This window comes from Daphnia pulicaria, chromosome 3, assembly GCF_021234035.1.
Source record: "Daphnia pulicaria isolate SC F1-1A chromosome 3, SC_F0-13Bv2, whole genome shotgun sequence".
Lineage (NCBI taxonomy): Eukaryota > Metazoa > Arthropoda > Branchiopoda > Diplostraca > Daphniidae > Daphnia > Daphnia pulicaria.
The window spans coordinates 8,937,248-8,960,328 of NC_060915.1; the positions used below are offsets into that span (position 1 = coordinate 8,937,248).

The 23,081-nt window shown below is 42.4% G+C and overlaps 2 protein-coding genes across 7 annotated transcripts; both read left to right on the forward strand.

Moving 5' to 3' along the window:
- The first annotated feature begins 13 nt into the window (after positions 1-13).
- On the forward strand, positions 14-16,120 carry LOC124329143 (luc7-like protein 3). Of its 4 annotated transcripts, none has more exons than XR_006916585.1 (7): positions 14-173; positions 238-681; positions 755-910; positions 977-1,230; positions 1,299-1,369; positions 1,444-1,910; positions 2,045-2,449. XR_006916585.1 is itself a non-coding variant. In XM_046788180.1 (6 exons), exons 1-6 carry the CDS (start codon positions 72-74, stop codon positions 1,473-1,475), a joined length of 1,059 nt encoding a protein of 352 aa, XP_046644136.1. In that variant the 5' UTR covers positions 14-71; the 3' UTR covers positions 1,476-2,449. The 4 variants fall into 4 exon arrangements, 2 of the variants coding, with proteins under 2 accessions (XP_046644136.1, XP_046644137.1); XR_006916584.1 differs by having other exon boundaries at positions 1,444-1,554; XM_046788180.1 differs by having other exon boundaries at positions 1,444-2,449.
- LOC124329065 (cytohesin-1-like) lies at positions 2,857-21,269 on the forward strand. Of its 3 annotated transcripts, none has more exons than XM_046788024.1 (12): positions 2,857-3,037; positions 11,556-11,629; positions 17,760-17,827; positions 18,181-18,318; positions 18,776-18,904; positions 19,024-19,136; positions 19,309-19,457; positions 19,571-19,682; positions 19,833-19,951; positions 20,106-20,181; positions 20,354-20,459; positions 20,613-21,269. In XM_046788024.1, exons 1-12 carry the CDS (start codon positions 2,992-2,994, stop codon positions 20,698-20,700), a joined length of 1,218 nt encoding a protein of 405 aa, XP_046643980.1. In that variant the 5' UTR covers positions 2,857-2,991; the 3' UTR covers positions 20,701-21,269. The 3 variants fall into 3 exon arrangements, with proteins under 3 accessions (XP_046643980.1, XP_046643979.1, XP_046643978.1); XM_046788023.1 differs by lacking the exon at positions 2,857-3,037 and adding an exon at positions 4,782-5,214; XM_046788022.1 differs by lacking the exons at positions 2,857-3,037; positions 11,556-11,629 and adding an exon at positions 16,332-17,295.
- The last annotated feature ends 1,812 nt before the right edge of the window (positions 21,270-23,081 follow it).

The window sequence follows — 23,081 nt, forward strand, 5'->3', positions numbered from 1 at the left end:
TGCTGTATATGAGTTCGATTCAGAAAACATTAAATCTTGCAACGCCCCAAATTCATTCAGTCAAAAACAAAATGGCTTCCATGGCTGCGCAACTTCTCGATGAATTAATGGGGCGAAATAGAAATGCCCTTCCAACAGATCGAACGAAAGAATTATCTTACAATGACGCTGAGGTAGGAAATGTTAGAAAACTTATTTTGAATGAAAATTGTAAAAAGGTATTGTCTATTTATGTAGGTGTGTAGGTACTATATGGTTAGGTTTTGCCCACATGATTTGTTCCATAACACGAAAGCAGATTTAGGTCCGTGTCCAAATCTTCATGACGAAGCTGTGAGACAGAAATACCTTAACGAGGCACCTTCATACACAAAGACAAAATTTGAGGATGAGTTTCTCAAGTACTGTCGATCTATGCTAAATGAAGTTGAGCGCAAAATTCAAAAGGGTGAACAACGACTAGCCCAATCACAATTGGCCAAACAAGAAGCTGGTGCTAATCCCAAATCTAAAGCAGAAGAACAGATTGCTTTGCTAACTGACAAGATTAGTCATCTGGTGAAGGAAGCTGAACGTCTAGGATTTGAAGGCAACATTGAACAAGCTCAAGGACTGTTGAAACTTAGTGACCAATTCAAGAGTGAACGAGAAGCTCTAAAGAAAGGGGAAGGCCTTTCATTTGTAAGTGAACACATACTTTTTTTTGTTCTTATCTCAGTTTTTTCATGTTTTTTTTTCAACTTTTGTTTCTTAGGCAACAGAACTGATGCTAGAAAAACAAATGGAAGTCTGCAAAGTCTGTGGTGCTTTTTTAATTGTTGGTGATGCCCCAGCTCGACTTGATGATCACATGCAAGGAAAACAACACGTTGGTTACCAGAAACTGCGTTCGGCAGTAGACGAGATTACGGTATTGTTCAGTAGACATTGTAAACATCGGCCACGATTTTATTTACAAGTTTGATCCAAACTGTAGGAGAGTCGCGAGAAGGCTCGCCAGGATCGAGAAATGCAACGTCAGAAAGAAGCTGAAGACCGACGCGGCCGGCGCCACGACGACGATTCACGACGTCATCATGGAAAAGAGCGCGAAAGTGGTAGCCGCAAGCGCTCTCGTTCCCGCTCCCCCAAACATCGCACCTCAAGTCACCACAGCGATCGACGGGATAGAGGCGAAAGGAGCGACCGCGGTCGAGGCGAGCACGATCGCCACCGAGATAAAGATCGGGGGTTAGTAATTTTTTCTAATTATTTCAATTAAATTGATTCTCTTGTATAAAACGACTTAAATTGCGCAGTCATAGCAGAGATCACCGAGACAGAAAGCGAGACGATAGACCGCGCGATCGAGATCGCTCAGCACACAACGGTTGGTTAATTTTTTAAAATCTTTTTTCTTATTATTCGTTATACTTACATTGTGTATTCGTTCATTGAAATCAGGTTCAAAGGAAAATGGGGCAGGGATTCAATAGTTATAACAGTGTAGGAGAAGGAGCAGCAGTACGAAGTCAAAAAAGTCATCTAAGATGAGGTAGCTTCATCGTATTTCAGGTAAGTGGTTTCACTTCATGAAGTGAGTTAATGGTTATCCACTTGCCCCCTCATGGTTTAGCGAAACCGCGCCAGGTAAGTGTCGTTGGGGCTGTGTATTTCGATGACGGAGCATAAAGAGCTACTACAATGCGCCGGATTTTCTTTCCTTTTTTTTTTCCTTAACGGGCGAATAAATTGGGGTGGTCCGGTATAGAGGGAAGGGAAGAACTCGTGATTTGCTTTTGTGTTGTTCGACATCCAGAGTGTTGTGTGTGTGTGTGAGTGAAACTGTGAGAGGGGATCGTACACAATCGCAGAGGCACAATCAATCGCTTCGGACTGTCAAAAAGCTGGGAAAATTGATTCAATTGCAGGTGACCTTTTGATCCAAATTGTTATTGATTAACTGCAACTCGGAGAGCCTCGATACAAATAAAAAAAGAGAAAAATAAGAAATCTGGCTTCGTGGTGGTGGGTAATCGGAAAATTAATTCCCATTTTATTGTAGGTCCGGACTAAAAAAAAAATGTTGAAGCCTTGTTGTCAGACGCTCATTTACGGATCCCTTTGGGCGTCTCAGTTTGTTCTCTTCGCCTCAAGTCGCTGCTGCTGTCAAGCAAGGTGACACGTTATTTGTATTCCTTTTTTTTTCTTGTTTTTCTTCCTCGAAATTATTTTCGTGCTCCCACGATTTTGAACTTTTTCATCATCATCAAAACCATTCATTTCTTTTGTCCCTTTACAGTTCTTTTTTTCATTTTTATTTTGGAATGTTGGTATCTTTCTTTACGTATCCTATGATTGCATTATACCACTACACATTCCTTAGTTTGAATTAAAAACTTGCTGCTGTGTGACAGATAATGCATTAGTGTGAAGTTGCTTGGAAATACATGTTAGTCTTCAACAAGAATTTTTGTTTATTTGAAACAAAACCAAAATTGTGACCTATATCTTTTAAAGGCTATTACGGTAGTGTATCAGGTACAACATTTTAGAGCGTGTCCTGCTAACCCAGCGGATGCGGTCGAAATATTATATTTAAGGTGCTGCCGAGTTTTATTTCAGCTTTAGAATTACAGAGACAAATAGATAGCCTTGATTTCTCAAAGTGTCTATGACAAAACAAAAATAGAACAAATGGTCTCAAACTCTCAATTGAAATAGAAAAGAAATCCATTGAATTGAATAAAAAATATACTGTTATATTATTTTTACTAGATTTTCATTTAAAACCGACGAAATTATCGTCACGTCACGAAATGCATTGCCGATAGTTGGGATTTTTCCCGCTAGAAGGCGCTTTCCGCAGACCACAATGGCGTCTTATTGTTGACGATTAACGGTCCAAACAATCTGCCACATTCTCTTTTTTAAGTTAATAATTCTCAAATCAGTGCATTGCCTTCCACGTAAACTGTAATCAGTGATTGAAGCTTCGTTATCGTTGCTATCATGCAGACCCAGACTGTATCTTCCGCCGAGATATTCAAAATTGCAGGTAAGAAATCTTGAAGATGGATAAAGGTGTACGTGTTCTCGGATGCAAATGAGGACAAGGATGTAGCAACTTGTACTCTGTCAAAGAGTTGTACGCATGATTTTGTCAATTCAACTCTCAAGTTATTAGATGCTGGCAAGGCTCCAAACAGAGGCCTTCATGAGATGTATACCTCCCCCTGCTGTTTGACTCTTTCATGAGCATGGTGTCTCGTTTTGGGAACAAAGCCCACTTCAAAACTGTCATTGGCCTTTTCCCAGTCTTTTCTCTTAGATGAGAGTTTTATTTGTGTGAACCACACATGAGTGGCTATAGGTTTCTAAAACTATCCCGTTGAGTAAGCTTTGGCTGAAAAAGATGGCACACTATGCCATTCTGTCTTCGTTACTCTTCTGACTTGATGGTCACTGCTCACCAGGAGTGTGTGTGTGTGCGTACTACTGGATGCTCTCTCTAAGCTGCTCTTCTCCTTGCTAAACTCAACTGGCATTTCAAGTCCGTGTACTGTACACACGTTCCAGGCTATTGGACGTCGTGTATCCAGCATGGATTTGGTCAAAAATAAAGCTGGACTTTGCTGGTTGGCTGAGTGTCGGTAACACGAGACCGACCACAACGGGTTACCCTTGAGGCAGCCACTGTGCTTCGATAGACTCAGCAGCAGATGAAAGAGAAAAGAACAATAATCAAAGAAAAGAAAAGAAAAAACAACAAGAACATTGGGGTAATGAGATGAGAACGGAAATGCCGGGCTGTTCCCCCCACTGGTTTTTCCACCGTTCACCTTTTAACCCTTAAAAGAAAAAAGAAGGCCGAGAGCGAATCCGAACCTGAACCCCCTCTCTCTCTCTCTCTCTCTCTCTTACGTCGAGCTCATCCGCTCTTAAATGTCCCTCATTCCGCACAAGCCTTCCGGGCTCTCCAAAGGGAAAAAAGGAGGGGAAAGAAAAAAAAAGATACAAAAGGGAGGAATACAGGTTTTATTTTTTAGAAAGCCTTTAAAGATCACATAACCCAAAGGCATTTTTCACGGCTCTCGATACACGGACGTGTTGAGCGTGCCTAGTTAGTTTTTTTTTTGTTTTTCATTTTCATTTTCGAATGGAAAAAAAATGACGCATTAGATTTTCTGTTGATTCAATGTTGTTTTTGTCTTCTTCTTCTTTTTTCTTCTCCCCGCTTCTAACCTTCCCCAACCTCCACGTACCTACCTTCCGGCGTCGTGCATACATCCATCATCCCGCACGACCCAAACTGCAAGCTCACCTTCATACCGACCGCCCATATATGCTGATTGGTATTGTTTCGCCCCGCAGAGAGATGGTGTGTTGTTGTATACTACCATATTATTCAGAATCTCTGCATCTTTTTTTCTTTTCTTTCTATTCCCTCAAATGTATAAAAGAATCAATAATGTAACTTCTCTCTCTCTCGTTGGACTTGAAATGATGGACGATGCTGACTGGCTAACGGATGGCTAGCGTCCGAAAAAAGAAGGGGAACCCGAAACTACTATCCAGTAAGGGGGGGGGGGGGTGATGGGTTTGGGGGGGAAAGATGCTCTTTCTCTCGTCTCCCCGTTGGGTAAAAACGAGAGAGGAGAGATGGAGAGACGACAAGAAAAGAAAGAAAAGAGAGCGTAGTATACGCATAGTATAGTGGTAGTAGTATAGTATGCACATGGAGGGTTCCGGCGCTGTAGTACGTAGATAGGCAACTCACTGGCAGCGCACCAGTCAGTGTCCAACGCTCAGGTGGAACGGTCGTGTGCATTCAAACTCTGGTGCTCTTGTGCTAGTTGCGACAAATAGTAGGCAGAGACTCTCGAAAAGGGCTATACAAGTACAGCAGCTGAGCTGTTGTTGTTGTGCTGTGTTGTGTGTATTGTGTTACTCCTCTCCCTTTTGGAAGTTCATTGTGTTGGTGGTGTTTGTTGTTTCGGCCCCGGCTGGTCTTCGATAAGAAGATCGTCGAAATAAGAAGCAGAAGAAGAATTAGAAGAAAGAGTTATTTGCTCTGGTTTCGAATTCCCCCCCTCTTCATCCCTTTGATCCCTTTCATCGGAGACAGACGCGATAAACAACAAACAACAACATTTGATTGGAATTCAGACATGGCCGTCGTCAACGGATTACAGACGGCTACCGGGACCCAGTTGGAAAATCTCATCAACAAGTGTGAGTGTGCGTTAGGAGAGAGATAGAAATGCCACGGCTACTACCTGGCATCATCTAGAAAGAGCTCTAAGAAGACGAGAGGATAACATAGTAGTTGTCTAGTCTCTTTTTTCTTCTTCTTTCTTGAAATGTTGCTGCCTGTTTTTGTATGTTGGTTTTTACTTTCACAAAAACTCCGGCCACTGGATCATCATCATCCACTTCATCTTCCTTTTTTTTTGTTGTCGTGGAATGTCCGTACTATAAATCCTACCAAGAGAGAAATGATAGTGAGGGAGTAGTAGTAGTAGTTACAGTACCCACCAAACTATTAGGTACACCCCCCTATTTTCAATGCATTCTTATGGCACTACGTGTCCTAGAAAAAATGCAATAACTCTTGAACCGCTTGGGCTAGATTTTTTTCCTTTTGGCCCTGAGTAGATCTAATGATGATCTACATTTTTTCTACACATGAAGTTGTCGTAGGATTAACCCCCACGGCGCTACGGTATCGTTCAGTTTATTAGGTACACCCGTTTTCCCCCCATATGCGCCGTGTTAAATACGGCGTTTTCCAAAATTTACAAAAAATACTAAAAATCAAGCTAAAATCTTTTTCTTTGTGCCAAAAGATGCAGAATTCTTCACTCTATACGAATATAAAGAATAATATACAATCAAATCAACTCAGAGAACCCTTCCCTATACCTCAAAGTTTTCCACTTTAAAATTTGTACTTTTTTCAACAAACTTGCACTTTCGCCAGCAGAGGGCGCCCAATTTCGCCAAATTTTGAAGTGGAAAACTTTGAGGTATAGGGAAGGGTTCTCTGAGTTGGTTTGATTGTAAATTATTCTTTATATTCGCATAGAGTGAAGAATTCTGCATCTTTTGGCACAAAGAAAAAGATTTTAGCTTGATTTTTAGTATTTTTTGTAAATTTTGGAAAACGCCGTATTTAACACGGCGCATATGGGGGGAAAACGGGTGTACCTAATAAACTGAACGATACCGTAGCGCCGTGGGGGTTAATCCTACGACAACTTCATGTGTAGAAAAAATGTAGATCATCATTAGATCTACTCAGGGCCAAAAGGAAAAAAATCTAGCCCAAGCGGTTCAAGAGTTAATGCATTTTTCTAGGACACGTAGTGCCATAAGAATGCATTGAAAATAGGGGGGTGTACCTAATAGTTTGGTGGGTACTGTACATGGGGGCGATATCTTTTTTTTAAGGACTGGTTACACCATTCGTGGAAAAACACGCCGCAATGGTCAATCTCTTTTATATTCCACCACCCCTATCCGACGAATAAAAAAATAAAAAGGTTATTGTGTACAGAATAGTGAGACGGGGAGAGAGAGAGAGGGGAAAAAAAGAGACGGGAAGACATTACGGCTGATGGGCCATCAATGGACAATCATCAAACGGTAGCGCTTGTCATTAAAGGTCCTCAAAAATGTGCCGCCAAACAGCAGCAGGTCTCTCTCTCTCTAGCTTCTTTTTCTATCTCACGGCATTTCAGATAGAAATAGACGGAAAGAATTGCTCGATGAGCTCATCCAAAAATACGGACACTTTTTCTGGTCAGGAACCCCCCAGTCCAGCAGTTCCGGTAGTAGCCCCTCTCTGTTCTCCTTGTTCCTCCTCCTACTTTTTTTTTCCCGTCATTCTCTTTGATTCTTTTATTCTTTTTTACTTTCTTTCTTTCTCTTCTAAAAAGCAAATGATGAGCGTTTCGGTCGGTCTCGTTTTTCCCAGGGATCTGAACGGCCAGTGCCAAGCAGCTACACACACAAACCGTGGGCATATCTCTGGTCGAGGTGTGTGGCTGCTGTCCTTTGGACCCTTGTTCATTCTCTCGCTCGGCTCGGACGTTGTTGTTGGCATTGTTGGCACTGTCGAGATGTGTGCATTTGTGCTCACTGCTGTTCATCATTTTGAATAGATGGGGAAAAAATAGAAAGAGATACTTGAATATGTTCCAGTTTTTCTTCTTCTTCTATTTTTCCCTCTTGCTCATCTTGTGAATAGAGGCCGTTACAAATTGGGTTGACGTTAAGCCAGGTGTGGTCCTTGGGACCCCCGAAAAAAAGTCCCACCGATAGGCCGGACACGCATCTTCTCTTTCAGCCTCTTACACTAAAACTCACTTACTTCTTCTTTTTTTCTCTCAGCTCTACGAGTGTCTCCTATTTTTAGGAGCCTGGAAACAACAACAAAACAAAATAAAAAAAAGGAGGCAGGTTATATACGATTTGTATACGGCGAGAGAAAAGTTTCTTTCGTTTTTACTTTCGAAAGCTCTCCAATCATGTGATGAATAGCTCATCCATCTTCCATCTTTCTGGCTCTCCAGCTCTTTTCTTAGCCATCTGAAGCAGCAGTGGGTGCTGGACGTTTTTCGGGTTGTCTCCACCTGGACGACAAGTTTCCTCCTTTTGAGACATTTCTCTTTTTTCTCAGAGTCCCCCCCCACCTTTCAAGTATTTGTGTGAGCGCAACCCACTCGGTTTTTTCTCGGAGAGCGCCCCATTCCTGGGCCGATGGAACGTAATTATTTATGAAAACGACACCACAATAGGGTTCATGGGATTTTCGGGTCAAATATTGGATCAAATCGGAAAAATTGTTGAGGAGTGAGCTAGATCTCTTTTTCGACGCGGTTCATTGAATCTCTGCGGTCTATAAAAGGCGAGGGTGGGTGGGTTGGTTGCGTCTACAAGAGCAGAGAGCAACAGATTATGTTAACAGCGAATAATGGAACGCGTAGTAGTCGTCTGTCTGTTGGTGGTGTTTGAAAAGGGCCCTCGGATTATGACACTCTGAGCATTTCGGCGCTTTGGAATGTGCCGGGGCTCTCGATGCGATCGCCCCCAGAATAGAAGAAGTAAAAAGCAACGGTCGTGACAGAAAAGAATGGTGACAATCCCAAAAGCCGTGCCCTACTGTTCGGTAAATATTTCCGATTTCCGCCACTGCATCAAATGCAGCCCAGCGTTATGTAGTGGGTATTAGAACTAGAAGAAGAAAGAAGAAAAAAAAAAGGACTGGAAAGTGTACTGTATATAAATACGTCAGATTGTCTGCACCACCAGTCCTATAACGGAGAGATAATTTCAACAATGGAGATTAGCATCGACCCCAATAGATATAATGCCGAGGTGTTTCGCGCTGCCAGTTTTCTTCTTCCAAAATAGTTTTCTTCTTTTTGTTTTGTTTTTTTCTTGTTGTTTTGAGGCCGCGGTCGTGCGCGTATTATTTTCTTCTTCTTTCACGAGAGAGAGAGAATGAGACGATCGGAACATTTTTCGGCGGAGGAGATGAGTCAAAAGAAACGAAAAACGTCAAGAAAAAGATGCCACGGCGATGATATGATGAAACGTGAGCGACGAAGGGCGAATGGAAAGGTGAGACGGATGGGTCCTTGAACTTAGCCAGCGTGTACGTATGTATGTATATGCATGTTGTAGATACGATCGCTTCTTTTACGCCAGATAATGTCTCATGGCTTTGATAGTCGTCGGAGATGGCGGATAATCAGTTGGATTCGATTAATTCTCGTTACTCGCAGAGCGGAAAAAAACAAAACAAAAAAAACACGTTTTCTTCTTTTTCTAAACTTTTTTGGAGGTTCGGAGCTTTCCATTATTATAATTATGCAGACGCAACTATGTGTGGCTGCTATTTTGCACGTTCCGAGTCCAACCTTCCCTCCCACCTCCTCCTTTTTGATGTTTCTATCCCGTTTTCTTCTTTTTCTTCTCTCTCTCTTTTACTTTTCTCCTTGAAGAGTTGTAGCTCGCGTATGTACCTCGTCAGATTTCGCCCTGATGATTTCTTTATAAGATCTATGCGCGCATTATCGGGTGATTGAGTGGCGAGGAGAACCCGCCCGCCCGCGGGACGGACGACCTTCATGGTCGCTAGCTCAAGCGTGAACGTGCGCCGTGTGTCAGCTCTCCGTCAAAAAACGACGGTAAGAAAAAAAGATAAAAAAAAAAAAGAAAAAAAGATTCCGGCAGGATGATGATGGCGGGTTCCGTTGCCGTCACTCGAAAATCGTCCTCTAATCGTCGCCTCGTGTAGATTTAGACGTGAGACCGCTGAGGTGTGAATTCCGGGGGTGCCTATTATTTTTTCCCACTCGTTTATGACGGATGAAACGAAGCGGAAATCATTTTGTTCCATCGTCTCTCTCTCTCTCTCTCTCTCTTATTATTATTCAACAGGGAACGCCCTGCCGTTTCGTTTCTCTCTTTATGATATCATTTTATTTCGTACGTTCTTATTTTTTTATCATTTGTGAATTGTTTTGTTGTCTTTTTTTGGTGGGGGACCCTCTCCTATTTCGGATACTTGTGTCGCCCATTATTTAAACGTCCTTGTCCCGACACTCATTCCTGTTTTTTTAGAGCTCGTCCTTATCGACTCCACCCCGTAGAAATCTTGTCCCGACCGGACGGACGGGTGAGAGAAATGTTGAGATAGGAAGAAACAAAAAAAAGGATTGATGTGGCACACGGATTGAGTTGTGTGTGTGTGGTCTGCATATTGAGTTGTACGTTTCTAATTTTCCAGAATGAAATCCCAATTAAAAACGATCGCCGGTTTTTATTTTTATTAATTTAAATAAGTGAAACGATCCTGTTTTCGCAGGGAAACGTTTTCAGACGACATTTCTTCAGGAATTTGAGCAAATTTCCTCCTAATTGAACAAATAACAAACAGCATTCAAAGAAACAAACTAAAATAAAGAAAAATGCGATTAATCGACTTTGAAAATAAAAATAAAAATAACAACAGGAAAAACTCGCCAAGATTTTCCGACACACTGCTTTTGATTCTCACATTTCACACACGGAAGAATCCGGGTCTAGATTTCGTTTCATGGATTCCGTCTGTTTTTTTCTTATTTTCTGACTTCTATTTGGCTGTGTGACTTTGACTTGGCTATGGCGCCATGGCTAGATAGACCCCTCCCTTCCACTCCCACGCTGCTTTGGCTCTTCTCTCCATTCACCACCACCACCACCACCGAAATGACACCCGCAACATCGGCTTTTGTTTCACACTCCATGTCTCTCCGAGGGTTGGAAATGCCTTTTTTATTATTTGTTGTCAAGATGTGCTGCGCACAGAACCGAAAAAAATATCAAGTCGAAAAGGGAAACTTAACGCACACCAGCAGCTGATGACGTTTCATTCCGGAAAGAGGGTGTAGAGAGCTTCCGTATCTAGTCAAATTACTTGTGCTCTGTGTGTATCCACCAGCAACTTGAAAAAAGCCAACAGCCAACTCCCCCTCATCATGTTTTTATAAGAGAATTTGTTGGTTTTTTGTTTCTAGTTTCTCCCCCCCCCCCCCCCCCCAAACTTGTTTTTTCAAAGAAATTTTGTTGTTTTTATTTAGGAAATTTAGGAAAGAGGCGCTCAGCGTATGGCCTTTTTTGGGTTGACACATTTTTTTGTTTTTTAATTTTTTTTCTCTCTGGCCTGGAGTAATAGAAGGGCCAGACCGGGGCCGTGGCCGGGTTGGGGTGGTCGGCCGGTCCATATGGAAACGCCAGCAGAGAAAAAGTAGTTTTTAGATTCTTCCTAGTATTTTTATTTATTTTTTTTTACCAACCGCGACCACCTGCTTCCGTTTTGCCCCAAAGGGAATGAGAGAGGAACTCTCTAACTAGCAGATTAATAAATAGTCGATGAATAGCCCCCGTGGTAGGTGGGTAGATTATTGTTCTATTGGAAGGGAGAGCTGGAAAATGAGAGAGAGAGAGAAAGAGAGAAAAGGGGTTCTCACGATCACGCTGGCGTCGTTATGTGAAATACACCAAACAGAACAGAACAACATCACAAAAAGAAAAAGAGAAATAATGATCGTCGTAATCATACGCTGGGCTTCGGCTCGTCATCACCCAGCTTTTTTTTCTTTTGATATTTTATGTGTGTTTATATGTAAGAGGAACAACACAAACAGTGAAGCACGGGAGAGAGCACACACACACACACAAGCGATAATTATGACTGCCAGAAAATCGTCTGAAAAAAGAAGGGGAGGGCGGTTGTGTTTCCATCATTATAAACTCGACGCTCATTGTTCCCCTTTTGTCAACGGCCAAGCGACACGTCAATTCATCATTATATAATATTATGATGATGATTATTATAGAGTCTCCTCTCGCTCACATACAGCCCCTGCCAGCAGCTTCTTCATGCGCTCGTTGGGGCGGTTGTAATTTTGTGATATCATATTCGTTTCGTTGGTTTTTCGCCTGTTTGATATTCATTTTTGTCCGTTTTCTTTTTTCTTTTTTTTTTTCATATTTTTTCGGGGGGAATTTCCATCGCCCAACAGATCTGACGCCAGCCGAACAACAGCTGCTCGTCGAGATCCGACGCCGGAAAACGGAACTGCTGAACGAAATACAGGTATTTTTATAATCCTTTCTTTCATTTACTTGGTAGTTGGGTCATTTGCATATCTCCTTTGAATTGGAATTCGAAGCTATTTGGTTTGGAAAATAGAAAAAGCCGGAAATCTTTCGAGCTTAGCGGTAGGTTTTTGAATAGAATAAAAATGGAATAAAAATAGAAAATGAAATGGATTTTTTAAAAAAAAGTTGGAAGGGGGAAATGAAATGCCATGCTTTAGTTAATTTTATGCTCGGCAATTTTTTCCCTTCTTTTCTTATTATATTGGACTTGGTGTGAAGTGTTGAGTATGTTGAGGTTCCCATTATACGCGGCGGCGGTGGCGGCGGCGTGGGAATCGTGTGCATTAATGATCGTTTAAACTAAGATCTTTTTCGTCGGCTTTTCATAGTCGCATAATGGTTGATTTCCATAATAATGGTAGTAGTGGAAGTTGTAGGTAGTTAAAAAAAGAAAAAAAAAGGAAGAAGAAGAACAACCCCCCGCACCCTCAACCCCCCCAATTCTTTTCTTCTCCTTTTTTTCTCTCCCAATTCCTTTCATCTATTTTCTCTCCCCTCGGTTGTCCATTATGCAAGAATGCGACCCACCACAATCCACAAAAGGAATTTTTTCCTTCCTCTACTTTTCCAGTTTCTTCCTCAATCTTCGAATTTCAAATTCTTTTTCAACTTGACATTTTTTGGGGAGGGTGCGCTGAATTCGTTCGTTATCTTAGCGCTAGATGGCTTCGCGATCGAGGGGTTTCGCAGTCGACCGCTAGATGGCGTGGATGGCTTCGAATGTCCATTTATTATTTCACTTTGCCCAAATTTTTTTTTTCCGGCCGATTTTTCTCGGGCGATAGGGCGCTGGACCCGCGGTTCCGTGAAATCGGAGACGTTGCGTTTCCTCTTGGTCGCCGACGGACTCTTGGCTGTCATAAAAATCCGAGAAAACTATAAATAATAAAATCAAAGCGTGATGCCCGAGGATGTGAAAAAAGAGTGTGAATAGCCGAGAAACAAAAATGTATACAACTCACACAAGACACGCGCACACGTACACAGCCATGGGTGCTGGGCGTTGGAGCTTTAAGAATTTCCTTTTTTTTTCTTTCTTTCTCCCCGACTAAAAAATAGTTGAGGAAGTCTTTGAAAATGAAAAAAGAAATAGGAAACGGAAACCTTAAATAGAGAAGAAGAAGAGAGAAAAAGGAAATCTTTTTTGGGATCGACTGAACGAAACAAAATAACGAACGGACTCGGGGGTAAAAGTCGGAAGACCGCTTAATGGATTTTTGATGCTCGCCCTTCCATCCCACACACACACACACACACTGTGGGTGTCTTTTCTATTTGTGACTCCGACTTGTGTGTGTGTTTTTGTCAACGTCGTGGAAATGGTCATATCCGCTTTTTAAGTCGTTCCCATCTCTCCCATATTAAAAGAAAGAAGAAGAAAAAAGAAAGAAAATAGGGAAGAAGAAGAAGAAGAAGATCCCATATATTATTATTAAGTTCCCTTAAGCGTGCAAACACGGGACCCCTAGTCCGTTAGGAGTCACAAAAGCAGACACAAACAAGGCACACGTCGGTTATAATCTTATCACCGGGGCGACCTCATCCGCGCTCAGTCGAATGAACGAACAACAACCAAACAAACAAACAAACCCAACTCTCCCTCTTGATACCCCCCTACCCCAGCCCCGCTCTTCCAAGTGGTGAACCAATAAAATTGAATGAAAATAATTAATCCGGCTAGGAGATTTAAATCTATTTTGGTTTTTCAGAGTTAGAAAAAAAACTTGTTTATTTTTTTATTTTTATTTTTTTACAGTTAACCGAGTCGAGATTTTTTGAGTGTAAATAGAAAAGTTGAAAGAAACGACCCTTTATTTGCTTTACAAAAACCACCCACCGTTAGTTCGTTTTTTCCCAGTTTCGCCCCTTTTCTTTTTCTGTGTTCTGGGAAACTAAAACAATTAAAGAACAATACAGTTGCTTATACATATATACGTGCACACAGCACTGCATCTGGAGTGCCATTGGGGGATACATATAGTCAAAGGACAAGATCAACTCGAGAGAGAGAGTCAAGTGGATGGCTCTTTCTATCTCTTTTTATTTCTGTTTTTAAAAAGAAAATGTTTCGATTCCAAGTGGGAATGGCTAGCGCATATTTCGTGCCTACGTACTTGAAGGGGGGAAGGAAGAACAACTTTGGTGTGCAGATCTATTCCTTTTAATGATTCTTCTAGTGTTGCTAGCCCTTGACCGTACCAGGACTAGAGAGAGAGAGAGAGGGAAAACCTTTGGGGAATTTCGATAACTTTTCCTATGAAAATTCCAGACAACTTTATCATCGCCAACGGACCCCAATGACTAGCGCACGGCGTCAAGACGATTGCCCGTCGTTTAAATTTGCTATTCTTTCGCAAAAACGGAAAAATTCCAAAGTCAAATTTTAATAGATGCGTGTTGGCGGAATTCATCATCATTGCATTTCAAACGAAAAAAACCATTGCCTCAGAGATGTTAGCTGCCCACCACGCAAACAACCGCGCAGCGCTGGCGCTTATATGTCTAGTGTCGTCATATATTTGTGCTGTCTGGAGGACTCCGCCTACTCAAATCCACTCAGTCCAGCAGTCCAGCAGCAGCATTCTCTTTTTTCTCGGCGAAATTTATATTCCATCTCTGCGGAGATGACAAGGTCTTTCATGGCAATCCTTTCCAGCTCCTCCCCTTTCATTTTCTGCTCTGACAGGTCGGGCGACTCGCTTTCGGAAAAAGACAGAACGAAAGCCCCACCACAGCCACAGCCGTTTAGTTTTTGTGTGCCTACCTATTCCTTATTCAATATCCCATCTATATGTTACGACTTTTGCTTGGTTGTAAAATCAGAAAAATACGAAGAAAAACAAATTCCAGGCGTTTGATCGTTATTCAAAATGAAGTGTTATTCTTGTCCTTCGCGGTGGAGACCCTTGACAAATGAAGCGAACGAAAAGGAACGTGAACCAAAGGCAAGAAAACTAGTCACGGCTGCTGTTGCTGCGCCTCTTTTTTCCTTCTCCACCACCATCACCATCCACTCGGTTTCTAATTCTGTCAAACTGCAGACGACGCCACGTCTATTTTCTCTCTCTCTCTGCCGTGCTAAACCGTTTGGCTTCTTCTCATTTTTCTTTTTCCTTCCATTTTTTTTTTTTGTCAATTTCTGAAGAATTTCGGTCGGAATTTAAAAAAAAAAAAATGAAAAGAAGACAAGAATTTTTTGGCATAAGAAATTAGCCTTGATTGAGAGAGGCGACCGAAATATGGGAGGTCTAATAGAATGACACACGCCAGTGGTGGTGGGGATGGGGGCCAGTAGAGATTAGGACGACGCCATCCGATCGAAAGATTTCTCGTTCACCATTTCGGACTCTGAATCCTTTTTTTTATATTTTTCTAATTGGGTCGGCGACGACGTATTTTATAACTATCGGCGACAAGAAAAAACAAACTTTGGTCCACGATGGGGAAGGGCTGACAAGTTGCCGCTATCACGCGGGAAACGCGTCCCGAAAATAAAATAGAATAAAAACAGCTCGTGCTAGATTTTTGAGAATTTGATTTTTTAAATTTTTCTTTCTAATTTGTTTAATTCTTCCCATTATTTAGCAACACCTCGTCTCTCTACATCTCCTCCTCCTACCACCCACACACAAAAGTTTGTTTGTCTCGGTTGTTTCTTCACTGTGTTTCGAGTAGATTAAAAACGAAAGAAAGAAAACGGGAGGAAACGAGAAAATAAGGAATAACAACGAAAAAAAAAACAAAAGGATTGCATCACTGCGTGAGCAGAATAATATCACGCAGCTAGCCCCAACTTCGGGTCGACTCTATCCCCCCCCCTGGGCGTTTTTTGGTTGTGCATAGTAGTAGAGAGGTCCTGGGAAAACCGGTCGCACGCAACTTGCTTGCTGCTCTTTCCGTGCTGTGCTTCTTTTGTCTTGCGCGCACGGGAATAACATCGCAGGCAAGAAATAAATAGACCCGTCTTGAATTCTCTCCTTTGGGTTCCTATCTTAGGTATTTTCTTCTTCTTTCTTCTTCTTTGCAGGGGCAGTTATGTGGGCCCCCCTCCCGGTCTATGGCCGACTTGAATAATGAGCGAATCAAAAAAACTGGCGGCGCAGGTTATACCCAAACTTTTTATTTTAAAAAAGAAAAAAAGAAAAGAAGATGGTCGTCGAAGTAAATAGACATTTGTGTGTGTGCCATATAGAGGGGACACACACACACACACACAGACAAGGGCCTCTTGAAAAAAGAGAGCACCGTGATTCACGGCCCGACCTTTTTTATTTTTATTTTTCAAAAGAGGAGAAGAAACAAACGTCGCATTCGCAGATGCCCAGTCACGAGAAATATATTTTTTTTTTATATATTTCATTTTGGCGCTTGGGTGCCACGGTTCAGAATTTTCATCTCCCTTTCACGACCGCAAGAGAGAGAGAGAGAGAGAGAAAAAAAAAGGCACAGGACCGTGACGTCATGAAGATAGCCCGACATGGTGCAACGCCCACACGGCCCCGCTCGCCAAGTGAAAAAATGGGCGGAGACTTTTGGATATTTCTCCTCTCCTCGTCACAAGTTTCCCCTTTAGGGGAGAGCTGCTGCTGCCGTTGCTGCTGTGGTGGTGCCCTTTAGAGAGAGAGAGAGCAGCCCCATGTATATTTTCCTAACCTACACAGTCGACTCTCGTATCAGCTGACTTGACTGGGCTGGTAGTAGTAGGAGATGTTGTTGGTTGGGGGGGAATTGCGAGTCAGTCAGTCAACAGAGCCAAGAGTGTGAGGTGCGTGCGCTCTTGCGCTCTCCATTTTCTTCCAGCCCGCTCGACGTGTGTGTGTGTGTCTATGTGACTCAGTGTGTGTGCGTGCCTGTGTGTGTGTGTTGGTTGGTTGGTTATCGCTTCCGTCGTTGTTGTTGTGTGTGTACATGTCGATTAGCTTCGCCATGACGATGACATCACCCGTCGAGTTGGCCGGCAAGTCGGGATGGTTCGGCTCTTTACGGCGCAATCGACTCCCAACTACTCCGGACAAGTTGACAAAGTCGAATACTATGGACAAAAATGGAACTCTGACGAATATGACGGGCGCTAAATCCTTGTCCAGCTTGCACAAACTCAGTGTCAACCATCATTCCACCACGGTGTTGAACGAGCGGCTGGACGTGTCGTCGTCGCCCAGGTCCAAGCCGAGGTGGCGGCTGGTCACAATTTTAGGCGGCGGTCGATCCAAGAAAAGCGACTCGTCCGTCGACATTTCCGACCGGAACTCGGACTCGACAGTGACGGATCCGTCTAGTCGTCCAGCAGCCGTCACAGTTGCACTTCCGAGTGTCAAGGAGCAACTGGGTGACGACGACCGGAATCTCTCGCAATTCTGCACTCTGCCCCGGAAGCGCTCGCCGCAGAACCACCTCCCGGATTGTGGGGAAAACAACAGCGGCGGCAATGGCAACGGCGGCGGATCATCCAGTCGGGTGTTGCCTCCGCTGTCGGCTTCGACGAGCCGATCGCGAGCCCACACGAGCAGTACGGCCTCGCTGGATCGACGTAAAAAGCGATCCACCGTCTGGTACACAATTTCCGAGAGCGAAGTCTACGGTGGTGGCGGAAGGAGCAGAGTGAGTTTATTTTCACTGGAACAACCTGGAACCGACCCCTCGGAAAAAATGGGAAAAGTTAGAGGGGATAGAGAGAGCTAGGATGGAACGAGGGAGCTGTATAGATATAGACAGGGGTTGTTGTTGTTGTTGTTGTTGTTATTGTTGATGTTAGCATCACGGCTTGTTGGTCCGTTGCGTTCGTGCCTACGCCTAGCCGTTCCGCCCTGATGAGCCTGTCATTAAGCTATGTTGCCACCATCATCATAGTAGCGTGAGAGGGGCTAGGCTCGTTCCCATTGGTTTATACTGTTATCCCTCCCGTCACAAGTCCATTCCCGATTGAACAATGGGCCTCCTCCAGGCCCCCGAAACTCGTTATTCAATCCATAATATTATAACACCCGTCATTCATTTCATATGTTTTTTATTTTTTATTTTTAAAAAAATTCTAAGCTATATTTTTTCTTGATTGATTTTGACAGCAACTCAAAGATGAGATCGCCGAAGTCACGGCCGAGATGGAGAGTCTGGACAATACGGGCGAAGACAGGTAATAGGAAGAATCCGAATCAATTTTCTTTTTTGTTTTTTAAAAAATGAGTGGAAAAGCAGATCACACAAAGTGCAGAGGAGAAAAGAACTCTGCATTCCAAACTTGTGAGCCACCAAATCCTTTTCCCTATGGTGGTGGTGGAAAAAAAAGTGGTTTTTATCTTATCGCCAACTTGCACAGCATAACGCCCACCACACACACAAGGGGCCCAGCTGTGTGTTTTGAACTTTGAGTCGGCGATTTGATTTTTCTTCTTCTTTTCCCTATCGATTGCAGTTGTGTGTCCAGGACGATGATGATGTGTCAGCCGTTTTTCTAATTTCTTAAAATCTTCTTTTTGATTTTGACAGTAAAAATGCAGCCCGGGCCAAACAGCTCTCGCTCGGAAGGAAGAAGTTCAACATGGACCCGAAAAAGGGCATTGAATTCTTGTTGCAACAGGGACTCTTGCAGAACACGCCTCAAGACATTGCCGCTTTCCTCTACAGGTACCCAATCTACTACTACTACTACCCCAGCCTTTGCTTCAAAGTTCAGAATTTTTGAGGCTATAAACAACTCTTAATGATTCACGTCCCGTCATCTACTTGAAGAAATAGTGTCGGCCTCCTCCCTCTCTCTCTGGCAGTGGGAGGTCAAAATGTTCATTCATCTTTTAATCCATCCGTCGGGGGGGATCATTATTGCTGTTGTTATTATCGTTGACTTGGAGCTGGGGCAAAAGTCTTTTTTTAAAGAACGTCATGAAAGAGAAAGAACATTTTTTCGGCTTTGATAATAATAAGCCCCGTTTTTGTGTGCGCACTTTTGTCGTTGGCCTTTTTTGTGTGTTGGTTTTTCGCTAATAACACACATAGATGGATATAGTCGGTTGGTTGGCTGGCTGGTTGGTTGCTGCCCTGCTTATTTTGTGTATCTTTTTTCCTCCTCGTCGGTTTCCCACAGGGGCGAAGGACTAAGTAAGACGGCCATTGGTGATTATCTTGGCGAGAAAAGCCCCTTCCACGAGCAAGTCTTGAAAGCTTTCGTCGATCTGCATGACTTTACAGATCTCATCATCGTGCAGGCATTAAGGTGAGCTACTCTCTTTTTTTGGGGGGGGGGGTTGTTGTTAGTTTCCAGGCCGTTCTGCTTTCGTGGATTCACATGGACTTTTTGAATGTAATCTACTTTCTCTACGTGTGTCCCAATAGGCAATTCCTGTGGAGTTTCAGGCTGCCTGGAGAAGCCCAGAAGATTGACAGAATGATGGAGACCTTCGCTCAGCGTTACTGTCAGCTCAACCCAAACATTTTCTCCAATCCAGGTACATACATATACCACCACCACCAGACCATTTTCTCTCCTTCCTTGCTCAGCCATGCGTCTTTTTGTTTACCCTATCGCCCGGTCGCATCTATATCGACTGGAACTTGTTGAGGTGTGCCAAAAATTCGTAATTGGTTTCATTTGATTTCCTCCCCCTGTCAAAAACATAGATACCTGCTACGTCTTGTCCTTCTCCGTCATCATTCTCAACACGAGCCTGCACAATCCCAGCGTCAAGGAGAAGCCCACCCTGGACAAATTCATCGCCATGAATCGTGGCATCAACGACGGCAAAGATATTCCGAGAGACATTCAAGAGGTGAATTTCTTTTCTCTCTTCAATTCCCACCCAACAATTTCTTCTCTCTTTGGGGACACGACGAGTTATAATACAAGTGACTAACTCTCTTCTTTTTCTTCTTCTCCTGCCAGAGTATCTACGATAGTATCAAGGCTGAGCCTTTCAAAATACCCGAGGACGACGGCAACGACCTGATGCACACATTCTTCAACCCGGACCGTGAAGGATGGCTATGGAAACAAGGTAAGGCTTTTCTCCCCACACACACACACACACACACCGTGGAAATTTTGAAAAACACTTGTGTGATTGTCTTTCGTATAGCCCACCGATTCTTATTCGCTTTTTTTCTTTTTGGGGTTTTTTTTTGACAAATGTTTTCAAACAAAAAAGGTGGCCGCTACAAATCGTGGAAGAGACGCTGGTTCATTCTGAACGACAACTGCTTATACTACTTCGAGTACACCACCGACAAAGAGCCCAGGGGCATTATTCCGCTAGAAAACATTCAGGTATGATATATTAAACCAACAGCATTTTTTTTAAGTGGCCAATTTCCTGCTTGTTTTTTCTCGTTTATACGAAAGAAAAACGAATTTCGTTGTTACATCGTGTCAGTCAATCATCATTATCATAAAAACTGAAATTTTTCTTCAAATCCATCAGGTCCGTGAAGTGCCGGATAGGAACAAGCCCAACTGTTTCGAGCTCTACGCCACGGGTGGCAACGACTTCATCAAAGGTGCACATCTACATATAATCTATCTATCTATAATAATGCAACCCACCACTACTACTGGGTTAGCCTCCCGTGTTGCATGCGAAAATGGCATCGACTAGATTGGGAAATGGAGAATCTACAATTCTAAAACGGTTATTATTATTTTTATTTGTATTTTTTCGATTCACAACAGCCTGCAAAACGGATTCCGAGGGGAAAGTGGTCGAGGGCAAGCACACTGTTTACAGAATGTCCGCCGCCGAACAAGCTGAAAAAGACGAATGGATCGCTTGCATTAGGTAAAAACAACAAAATTTGTTCCCAACCAACCCACATCCGTTTCTCTTACTTTTTATCTTTATTTACATTTGCCTAGTCTGTTGTTACTCAACTCGTTTTTTTTTTTCTTTTTTCTTTCATTCGTTTTGTTTCTGTGCGGTCGAATTATACAGGCAAAGCATAAGCCACAACCCGTTCTACGACATGCTAGCGGCCAGGAAGAAGAAAGCTCAGAAATCTGGTCATCGAACCAAACCCTGAGATTTTTGTTTCTCTCTCCTCCCCCCACCAGAAAATTTTGTTTCAATCAAGAATCAACAACGGGAGTGAAAGTGGGGGTTCACACCCCACTTTTATTTATCATGACTGAACAAGAGAGGCTTCTACACCAATTTCCTCTCTTAAAATAAACCCCCCCGCCCCGCCCCCCCATTCCAAGTGTAATCGTCATTCAAATGATTTTGACGTTTCAATGTAATTTTTGTTCTTTCATCAATTTCTCTCTTTTCTCTCTTTTCTCTTACCATGATCGTATAAAAACACATTTGATCTTGATTTTGTTTTCCTGCCAGAGAATATTTTAAAAAAGACATAGAAGTAAGAAAAAGATAAAGTTTTTTTTTTTTTTTTTTTTTAATTATTATTTTTTGGTGAAATGTATTTTTTTTTCTTACCCATTACTTAAAAAAAAAGACAAAAAAATTTCTTTTTTTGTGTGTGCACGATTTACTTAATCTCAAAAAATCCATTTTCTCCCCTCATCCCCAACCATTGATCGGCCATGTTTTTTCGGTGCGCGCGTACATATTACACACGTCGATTTTTTTGTATAGACTCTCTATATAATACTACTTCTACTGAAATACAAAAAAATGAAAAAAGAAAAAGAAAAACAAGATAAGAATGAAAAGAGAAAAAACAAATGTCTCGCTCTGAATGCTTAATGGGATTTTAGATATTTTCTATTTTTCTCTTTTTTTGGCTTGTCCTTTCTTCTTATCTCGGTTCTCTCTACATCCGACCTCGATGACGTGATTCTCTTCCGTTGCATTGGAGATTGCACGAGTAGTTGTGGGAGCTCTTGCAAGAGTCCGGGGCCGTAAAGAACTGTGATTATCTTTCTTCAAAAAAAGAAAATTCTCTTGTCCATTATAAATGTTTTTCCTTTCTTTATTCCACCAACGTCAGTTAATGGGTTTCCGTTGATGTTTTCAATTCGAAAAAAAAGAACTGGAGCTGAGAGATGTTTCAAGTGGTTGCTCATTTGATATACATGCCATAATGGATCGCCCAGACGGAGCTATATTGGATCCTGGCGTTATTGTTGTTGTTCAATAAAGGAGCATTTGAACTCCTCCGCGTTCAATAACCCAGTGAGAGGCGATCTTTTATTTCTTTTGATCGATTCCTTCTTTTATTTTATTTATTTTATTCTTTTTAAACCCCATCATTATTGTGAAATGGAATTCAAAACCTTCGCTTTTCTTCGTCTTCTTCATTGGCTTGATTTATTTATTATTAGCACATTCGTATGCTCTGAATAAGATGGCGGCGCTACCTCATCATTGCATAACTTAAAAAAAAAAATGAATTCGTCTACACATTCAAGCCCAATGCTGGTTCCGCTATTATTATTACACACAAATGCCATTGGCTAGTTATTATATGCATTTCTAGATATGGGTTGCCGGGCGATTCCCAAGGGTTCACGCGCCAAAATATCGATTCTTCGAGGGGTTCCTTTTATTACATCTGGGAAAAAAATAAGATGTATAGCGCTGCCTCCCGTATAAAGTTTGAGGGTTCACGCTGTGTCCGGCCACCAGCAGTCGCATGTGAACACGACAAACATGTCAGCAGATTTTCATTTTTCTTTTTATGGGTCATAACCTTCGATGATATTACACGCATCTTCTTCTCAGAGAGAGAAAATTGAAAATTGAAAAATACACACGCGCATAGAAATTGTACTACCGGATTTTTATAATCGAAATCCAGTTTTTTTTTTTTTTCCGATTTGAGAGCGGCACTTTTGTCGAATATTTTGATTCGGTCGCGGGAAAAAAGTGAAGACGCGCCGCCGAGACGCGGGTCCTTGAAAGTTATTGGCCGATGTCAAGATCGTCGTCTTCAATTTCCAGTTGTTGCTGACGGCGCGCACGGGTTTCCATTTCGTCTATCGCCTATGTGTTGAAACCCGTTTCTTTTGAGATGATTTCTCGTTATCCCGATGATATATTCTCCCGTTATTATTTGTTATTTATTCAAATGCGCGGTCGGCGTTTCCAGCAGCAGCAGTAGCCTTGTGTCATTTCTGCGTGTCCGAGTCCCGAACGAATTAAAACAACACACAACATGATAGCAGCTCACGAAATTAGATAGCGTCATCAAAAGGCTTATAATACGATGCCCAAGAAATAACAATTGTATCGTCAATTCACAGTTGCCAGAGATCCCGATCTTGAAAATTGGATTTTTATGGCCATGCGAAAATCATTCAGACGGAAAACGGCCGCATTATTTGTCTTTCGAATTAAATTGTTATTGCCCGCCGAAATGTTTATCAACGCCATCATCTGGCCATAAAAGTTGTTTTTTATGCTATACCCTCTAATGCAATCAAAAGATAAAAATCAGGATAT